Below are 9832 nucleotides of genomic sequence, written 5' to 3'. Positions count from 1 at the left end.
AAAAGGAGCTTCGATAACATATATTCAACTTATTTGTTCACTAACTTAGTAGATGTTGTTGTCAAAACGTGTTATTTTGACCAAGATATTATCCAGTGTATATGGTCATCCTGATTTGTTTATAACATTTACATATAATCCAAATTAGATAGAAATTAGATGCATGCTGAGCATGATTTTAGGCCAAAGACAAGAAGATAGACTAGATATTTTTAGCCGAGTTTTCAAAGCAACGCTTGATTGTATAGTAGATGATATTAAAAAACATAAAATCTTTGGTCCAACAGTAACTATTTTATTCGCAATTGAATTTAAAAAAAAAAGACTCCCACATGTTGATAAAGGACTAATTAGACTCCGTCAGGAGTTTTAATCAATATTGTGTGGTTAAGACGATATAAGAGAAAAGATAAGCTGAAAGGCGAACAGTCTTATTGAAATTCTTCAAAAATTGAAGAAGTGAGTTCCTAATAGCCAAGGGAAGCTATTTATAATAGAAACAAAACCCTAATATGCAAAATTATGAAAATATCCAAAATATCCAAAAAATAATTAAAATGCAAAATTGACCCCCTAAACGATGGAATTTCCATATCGAACTTAGTGACAGGCCTGCGGCCTCATCACACTTTTAAAAGTCGTGCGTCTCGAAATTTTCTTTTCGAAAAAGCTATCGTGGGTATCCATCGAACGTCGGCAGTAAAAGTTAGGCCCAGTTCAAGTCTACCGTAAAGTCCAAGACTAGTTGCTCCATGTCACATGTACATTATTTAGTTTGGTTACAAATAAACTCTAAGTTAAAGACACTATCAAACATTGATTATGTGATATCAGCTGAAATACCATGTAAAAAATATGATCCTATTGGATATGAAGTTGTATCAAATTTTATGATCCATGGTCCATGTAAAAGTATTAATTCAAATTCACAATGCATGCAAAAAGGCCGTTATTCTAAGTATTATCCAAAGAAATTTGTTTCTGAGACAAGTATAGATAAAAACGGATTTGTAGTATATAAAAGAAGGGATAATAGATCATTAATAGAAAAGAAAGGTAATAAAATAGATAATAGCTTTGTTGTTTCGTTTAATAGAGATTTGGTTGTTAAGTATGATGCTCATATAAATGTTGAATTTTGTTGTGTAACCACATTAAATAAATATTTATTAAAATATATAAATAAAGAGTCGAATAGAATAAGAGCTGTTTTGCAAATAACAAATCATAATAAAAATAGTCAAGGTTCCTCTCATTGTTGTACAGATGAAACTAAAAATTATTTAGATTGTCGTTATATTTCTCCATGTGAAGCAGCTTGGAGACTGTTTAAATTTCCGATCCATCATAGAGATTCAACTATTGAGCGCATGTTAGTCCATTTGCCTTTAAAAAACATCATTATCTATAACTAGAATCAAAATTTGCAATCAATTATAAATAGAGAGGACACGAAAAGAATGATGTTGAATGAATAGATGCAGACAAATTCTTTATTTGAAGATGCATGATTGTTAACTTATATTGAATTTTCTATGCAATGGGTATGGAATGCAAAAGACAAACTATGGAGTAGGAGAAAATAAGGTCGATGCTTTGGAAGAATGCCCTGTGTACATCCAAATGCATATGAATTATATTATTTAAGAATATTTTTAAATGTTGTTAAAGGTCCTAGGACTTTTGAGGAAATAAGAACAGTTAATGGTATTACTTATCTTATGTATTAAGCAATATGTTTTGCAAGTGGTTTATTAGGAAATGATAAAAATGGATAGAAGCAATCGAAGAAGCAATTGTTTGGGTGTTTTCATCACAATTATGACATTTATTTGCCAACCTTTTTATTTTTTGTGAGGTTTCTGAATCGTTTAAGTTATTTGAACAATACTGAAATTTTTTTTTTTTCTGATGATACTAAATACCAAATGCAAAGTGTTCTGATAAGTATTTTAAAAAACTATATCCTATTTGAATTAGAAAAATGTTTTAATAAAAGTTCAACTACCATTGCTTACCATAATTTGCATTCACCTGATAAGTCTTTATTTCCTGATATTAATAATAGGTTAATAATAGAAAAGGTAAACTATGATTCAAGGCAGTTAAAAATTAATCATGATCAAATGATTATCACCTTAAATACAGAACATAAAATTATATATGATGAAGTTTTGTTATATGTGAATCACGATGATGGCCAACTATTTTTTGTTTCTGACCATGTTGGAACTAGAAAAACATACATAAAAAAATAATTGCCTGTTTGATATCAGAAGGATGGATTGTTTTGGTTGTTGCTTCTTCTGGTATTTTAGCTTTACTTTTATCTAGTGACATACTGCTCATTCTACGTTTAAAATTCCTATTGAGATAGATGAAAACTCGACATGTGAAATTAAAAAAGGCACGCAACTAGCATCACTCATAAGTCAAACTTCACTTATAAGACTTTGCAAATATAGATGAACTAGAAATATTGTGTCCTATTAAATTTTTGAATACATTAGAATTTAATTGTTTTCCATAACATCAACTAAAATTTAAAAAAATACTCCAATAATGTTACTGAGAAATTTAAATCCCAGTTTAGGTCTTTGTAATGACACTCGATTAATTGTTATAGATTTAGTAAATCGTGTAATTAGAACTCAAATAATTATAGGTTCTTTTCGCAGGTGTTAAAGTTTATATTCCAAGAATAATTTTAACTATGAAAAAAAATGGCCATTAAAAAGAAGACAATTCCCTATTAAAATTTATTATTGTATGATTATTAATAAAAGTAAGGGACAAACTCTAAAATAAGTTCGAATTTATTTAAATAATTCTGTTTTTTTCATGGGCAGTTGTATGTAGCTTTGTCTAGGGTTACTTCAAAAGAAGAAATAAAAATTATCATTCCATATTACCATAAAAAAATGCACTTACCGAATCTTTTTACACTAAAAATTGTAGTATACCATGAGATTTTTAATGAATTACCTGAATCATTTGTTTCATAGGTGATCATTTATTTATTATTTACTAATGTGTTTATTCTCATATTTTGTATTTACTATTTTTCATTTGATCTCCTTTTGTTATTTTATTCTGTTTATAATTGCAGGACATGTCATATGCACTTCTCTCTGAAATCAATCAGAATAGCAAAAATGTTAGAATAAGAGCTACAATTGCATGGACCTAGGACTTCTATAGTCCATATAATGTCATAGAATCGGGCCAGGGCTTAGATGGAATTGTGAAGCATGGTTATGGGCTCAGGAAGAGAGGTGTCATTGGGCCAAAGAACAAGGCTTAATCTATCCATTTTGTTATTTACCATTTATGCTTTTAGTTGTTATTTACTTAATGAGCTGATGGAATATTCCTAGCTGTCAAGTTAGTTAGTAATATGATTATATATGAGTCAGTACTGAACGGCATTGTCAGTTTTTGGATGAATACAATTATTCTCTTTTCTCATCTCAAATTCTTATCTCAATTTCTTCTCTCTCTTTTCTCTTTCTTGTTCTACAATTCTTCTTAATTTACAAATCTATAACAGTGGTATCAAAGCTTAGTTGCTTAATTTCTACCATTAAGCAATCGATCCGGGACTATTACAATGACAATCAAGGAATTAGAAACCCAATTTCAACAATTATCTGCTAATCTCGCTGAACAGTCTACAATCATGAAGCAAGTAGTGGAGAATCAGCAACGATCAACCAAACGGATGGAAGATCTTGAATCCAAGTTCACGTTATTGATGGATCAAATCTCGCAAAATAGAGACTCACCTGCTGCTGTTACCGTTAACACAATAGCTTCAGGATCTGAGATTCAATCCAATACAGGTAAAGGAATTTTACCTACACCCAAAACAACCGACAAAGGAGGATACAGCCCGACCTCTACAAAGGGTAGCTACTCCTCTAAGGGAGCAAAAATGCCCAAGGTGGAAATCCCAGATTTTAATGGTGAGAACCCAAGGAACTTTATTCGGAAATGTGAAAAATACTTTCGGTTTTATAGTATTGCAGAAGAAGAACAGATTGAGATTGCGACGATGCGATTTGGTGATATAGCTGACAATTGGCTTCAAGGATGGGTCAGCGATCAAACCAATTCCTCATGGTCTCAGTTTTCCAAAGATTTGTGTGAAAGGTTTGGAGAGAAATCAAGCATGGAAATCGTGGCTGAGTTTAACAAACTGCAGCAGGGCGCTGAATCTGTGGTATGTTATCAAGAGAGGTTTGAGCAACTGAAGGCAATAATGCAGAAATTCAATCCTGGGCTATCGGAATCATACTTTATTTCGAGCTTTATAAGTGGGTTGAGTGAGGAACTCAGAGCTATGTTAATGGTACACAGACCAATCACCTTGAATCAGGCTTTCACTCAAGCAAAATATCAGGAGCAATCGTTTGAAGTTGTCCTTAGGAGGCATAAACTGATTCCGGGTAAGATTACTACGGGGAAGTCAAGCTATCCTATCAGTTTTCCATCGCCAAAACCCACAATCCTGCAACAGAAAGAAGAAACTAATAAGGATTCGGGAGGGAAGACCAATACATGGGAACAAAGAAAAGCTGCCGGGTTATGTTTTAAATGTGGTGATAGGTTCAGCCCTGGACATCAGTGCAAGAACAAGACGCTCTTGGCTATGGAAGCCAATATAGATGACATTGTTCAAGAAGAACTTACCTGTGAGGAAACCGAAGGAGAAAATCTCAAAGGAGAACTGTCACTCGCGGCGGTAACAGGTCAGAAATCGCCCAATACGCTGAGGATCAAGGGAAACATTCATGGAGTTCCTGTGGTAATCTTGTTAGACACGGGCAGCACCCATAGTTTCATGAATGCTGGGATAGCTGCGAGAGTACAGGCAGCTATTGTCACGACAGCTACTCTTTCGGTCACAGTAGCTAATGGAGAACAAATACTCAGCCAAACAGTATGTCAGGGAATGAAATGGAATATGCAGGGACAGGAGTACGCCTTTGATTTACGGGTTCTTACAGTGGTTGGGTATGATATTGTATTAGGAGTGGATTGGATGATCATGTATAATCCTTTGCTTTTTGATTTTGTGGGCATGACTCTTACTTTCAACAGAGATGGGAATGAGGTTAAATTACAGGGCATCCAAGACCAAGGAGAGCTGCATTGTGTGAGTGGGAAGAAGATGACAAGGCTTATCAAAGAAGGGGGAGCGTTACTACCTGCTCAGCTATTCTCCATCAAAATTACAGAACCCACGGTGGAAAATCAGTTGAACACCGGAATAGCAGAACCAGTTCAGGCATTATTGCAGCAATATGAGACCATTTTCGCAACACCTACGGCTCTGCCTCCGGAAAGATCACATGACCATGCTATTAATCTCCTGCCCAACACAAAACCTGTTAACATAAGACCTTATCACCACAACTATTTTCAGAAAACGGAAATAGAAAAACAGGTAAAAGAAATGCTCAACACTGGAGTGATTCAATGTAGTCACAGTCCTTTCGCTTCTCCAGTCCTGTTAGTTAAGAAGAAAGATGGAACTTGGCGTTTTTGCGTGGATTATAGACAATTGAATGAGATGACAGTCAAAGATAAATTTCCAATACCTGTCATAGATGATCTACTGGATGAATTAAATGGAGCAAGATTCTTCAGCAAAATCGACTTGCGAGCCGGTTACCATCAAATTCGAGTAAGAGTGGAAGATGTTTACAAAACAGCATTCCGAACTCATCATGGGCACTACGAATTTAAGGTAATGCCTTTCGGCTTGACTAATGCTCCTGCTACCTTCCAATCCTTGATGAACCAAATCTTTGGGCCTTATTTGAGGCAGTTTATTCTAGTCTTCTTCGATGATATTTTGATATATAGCAGAACTCTTGAGGAGCACTTAAACCATCTAAAGAAAGTCTTTGACATACTTAGTGAACACAAGTTGTTTGCCAAACAGTCAAAATGTTCCTTTGCTCAGACTAGAGTTGAATACTTGGGTCATGTAATTGATGAAAACGGTGTACACACAGACCCCAGTAAAATAGAGGTTATGCAGAATTGGCCAGTACCAACAAATCTCAAGAGTTTGAGGGGATTTTTGGGGTTAACGGGCTACTATCGGAAGTTCATCTATCAGTATGGGGCTATAGCTAGGCCATTGACCAATCTTCTCAAGAAAGACGCGTTTGAATGGTCGAATGAAGCACAACAGGCTTTTGTTGAACTGAAGAAGGCTATGGGTTCAGCACCAGTTTTAGCTCTTCCTGACTTTGCTAAAACGTTCGTGCTTGAGACTGATGCAAGCAGTACTGGTATTGGCGCGGTTCTAATGCAAGACGGTAGGCCGATAGCATTTATGAGCAAACCATTGAGCCAACGAAATCAGGGGCTGTCCATTTATGAAAAAGAATTGTTAGCCATCATACAAGCCGTGCAGAAGTGGAGGCACTATCTTGACTGTGGAGAGTTCATAATTAAGACCGATCAAGAGGCAATCAAGCACTCGTGCAATGGGTTAATCTACATCCAGATGAGAGCACATGGGAGGATTTGACTTTCCTCTATTCTCAATTTCCAGAACTTCACCTTGAGGACAAGGTGTCTCTTAAAAGGGGGAGTAATGTCATAGAATCGGGCCAGGGCTTAGATGGAATTGTGAAGCATGGTTATGGGCTCAGGAAGAGAGGTGTCATTGGGCCAAAGAACAAGGCTTAATCTATCCATTTTGTTATTTACCATTTATGCTTTTAGTTGTTATTTACTTAATGAGCTGATGGAATATTCCTAGCTGTCAAGTTAGTTAGTAATATGATTATATATGAGTCAGTACTGAACGGCATTGTCAGTTTTTGGATGAATACAATTATTCTCTTTTCTCATCTCAAATTCTTATCTCAATTTCTTCTCTCTCTTTTCTCTTTCTTGTTCTACAATTCTTCTTAATTTACAAATCTATAACATATAATTCAGCTTTGATTTCTTGCTTATAGATGAAAAGGTATTAAAATCTATCAAAATTAATTACAAATTGTTTTATGTAAAATATTATATATATATATACATTTTATACAGGGTGATATCATTCAAGGATTTATAAAGAAGCAAGATGTGGATGGTTTACGACTATTAATATTGGAAGGAGAAATATATTATATATATGATTTCGTTGTTTTGTTGGCTCAAAAAAATTACAAATTGAGTCACCATCCTTATCGAATCAAGTTGATGAGAAATGCATTTATCAAAAAAGTATATTCTATTGATGTCGTTATTCCATTCGATCGTTTTTCTTTTTTAGAATTCTATGAGATCAATGCATTAATCGGCAATGACACATTTTTATTGGTAAATAAATTATTATTTTTATATGATTTTTTACAAAGTTAAATGATTAAAATATAATTTTTTTTGTTTTTGCAGAGATGTTCTTGCCCAACTTACATTTGTTAGTCATGTTTAAACCGTTCGAATGGACAACATACTTGGCAAGAAAAAGGATATTAAAATCCAAAATGAAAAGTAATTTTTATTTTATATTGAACAATTTATAAATGTTATGAATTGTTGTTATTAATCAAATTATTCACACATCAATTGTTATTTTTTATTGTAGGCAAGAAGAGCTAAGCATCCATTGTGAGAGAAATTTGGGATAGTAATCCCGTTTGATGAAGTTTTTGAAGAAGAAACCAATGGAACAGTCATTGTGGTATTTATTGGAATGTCCGCAAGATGTTTTACAGGTGTAACGTGTTATTTCTTTTAAAAACCATAGTTAATAAAATTATATTTTTTTACATTATTTGTTTTGTTTTATTCATTTTTATCTTTTATTTGTCTAGATCTAGTCAATGTTAACAATACATTGGCTAGAAAAGTGCATATAAATCCACTCATTGCTTTCATCACAATGTTTGTAATTCTTAACAACACTTTGTTTATTATATATATTTTGAAATATTTTGCTTACATAATTAAAAGCCAGCCTTTCAGAATCAATCAAAAAATTGAGAAATTTAAACCGACTGATGAACCACTCATAGACTTTGAAATAGAAAGGTCCACTGATAAGAAAACAATTAGTGAGTTACTTTCAATAGATATTCACATTGATAAGGTATATATTTTCAAAATTTATATTTTCATATATTTTTTTAGGTTTTTTACGTATATTTATGCAACTATATTTTTTACTGAGACATTAAATTTACATGCAAAGCTATGATTAAATATATTGATGAATCATCTTATTAGTTGCATATTGTAAAAGCAGTACGCAAAGCCATAATGAAAATGTTTGGTGTAATAACAAATGTGGCATGTTAAAAGAACCTCCGGTGCCTTGGTACATCATGTATATTTTTAATATTTTTTATTTGCTTATTGCACAATTATTTTTTTAATTTTCAAATTATTTAAAGTACAAATTGGATATTGTTGTTGAAGATTTGACATGTATAACTACATTTGTTGTTTTTGGTCGATTGACTGCAGATTTGATAGGTGTTCTCGTATCTACTTTGGTTCATGGCTTAAGAGATAAAAATTTAATTCCACTGATGTTAATAAGGATATATAACAATGAAAGAATTTTTCAAGCAGTTTTAAGTTCAAGAATAGAACATGCATCAAATATTTTATTTAGAGTCACTCAAATAAAGATAAGCATGCATCTTTGGAATCTCATTTGCCACTTACACCATCTTCATCTCAAAGCCGGTTTTTGTACAAACCCCTCTTTAAAAAAAAGTGAAAGAAAACATCCAAAAAAGGTTTGATTTATCATATGATGAAGAGAGCTATCATTTCATTTCAATATCAAGCATAAGTTCTTCTTAGTCAGAATTAGCTTTTGAGCCTGAATTAGCCGACAACTTGACTTTAAGTGAAATGGAGTCAACAATAAAAAAGGTATGATTAGAGTGAATTTATTTACATATAGATATATATTATCGATTTATTATTCTTTTTTTTTTTAACGTTTTATGCTGGAAAAATATCAAAAAAGAAAAATAACATTTGATATTAATTAAACTCTGTATTTTGGAAGACAAGTAGTATCTCATTTTTTATCAAATTTCGTTTGGCTCTGCTGCATCGCGCGGGTTATCTTCTAGTATAAACATAAGGGTTAATTATATTTTCATATTATTGTATTTCTTTTTATTTCAAAATTTATCAAACTGTAAGTATCCCTAAAGACTAATTTTTACAATTTAGTGAAGTCACTAGTGTCAAACTATTGATTTTTAAGAAATTTGGGGATATTAAATATTAATTTTGATAAATTTAAGGACTATAAATGAATTTATTTTAATGGTATTTTGATCAATTAACAAAAATTTAAGACAAAAACTAGATAAATATATTTCAATTTGATAAAATTAAAATATAAAGGCCAAATTAATAAATTTTAAAAATAAAAAATGTAAATTTAAATTTTGATATAATTCAGAATTATCCTAAAATGCAATCCAGACACAATTTTAGTTTGTAAATTCTTTCTTATTTTGGTTGTTTATTCTTCTTATAAAGTTATTATGTGGTGACCTATTGAATCTGAATAAAACCAAAACAGGGCTGGCATCTCCATATATAAAGAGAATTGGTATGACGCAAATTCCAGATCGATCAGCCAACAATTCTCTAAGGAATGGGATTTTTTTTTTTAGATCCAAAAGATTCAATAACCATGATTTTTTCAAAAAAAAAAAAAAAAAAAAAAAAAAAAGAAGAAAAAAACAAAAACTTCATTTTTGAATTGGCTTCTCAACTTAATCCTTCAAAACCACAATCACAGAAAATACAAGTTTATCAATAAAAACCAATGGAACCCATA

The 9832-nt window shown here is 32.2% G+C and overlaps 1 protein-coding gene across 1 annotated transcript; it reads left to right on the top strand.

Moving 5' to 3' along the window:
- The first annotated feature begins 3610 nt into the window (after positions 1–3610).
- On the top strand, positions 3611–6825 carry LOC110607517. The gene has a single exon (XM_021746641.2). The coding sequence runs from the start codon at positions 3611–3613 to the stop codon at positions 6545–6547; it is 2937 nt and encodes a 978-aa protein (XP_021602333.2). The 3' UTR covers positions 6548–6825.
- The last annotated feature ends 3007 nt before the right edge of the window (positions 6826–9832 follow it).

Source organism: Manihot esculenta, chromosome 11, assembly GCF_001659605.2.
Source record: "Manihot esculenta cultivar AM560-2 chromosome 11, M.esculenta_v8, whole genome shotgun sequence".
In the NCBI taxonomy this organism is placed as follows: Eukaryota; Viridiplantae; Streptophyta; class Magnoliopsida; order Malpighiales; family Euphorbiaceae; genus Manihot; species Manihot esculenta.
Note: the sequence above shows the minus strand (reverse complement) of the source record. Positions and strands in the feature narration are given on the sequence as shown.

Bases quoted from the DNA above. Each gene is read 5' to 3' on its own strand.
- LOC110607517 (XM_021746641.2), top strand. From the start codon at position 3,611: ATGACAATCAAGGAATTAGAAACCCAATTTCAACAATTATCTGCTAAT.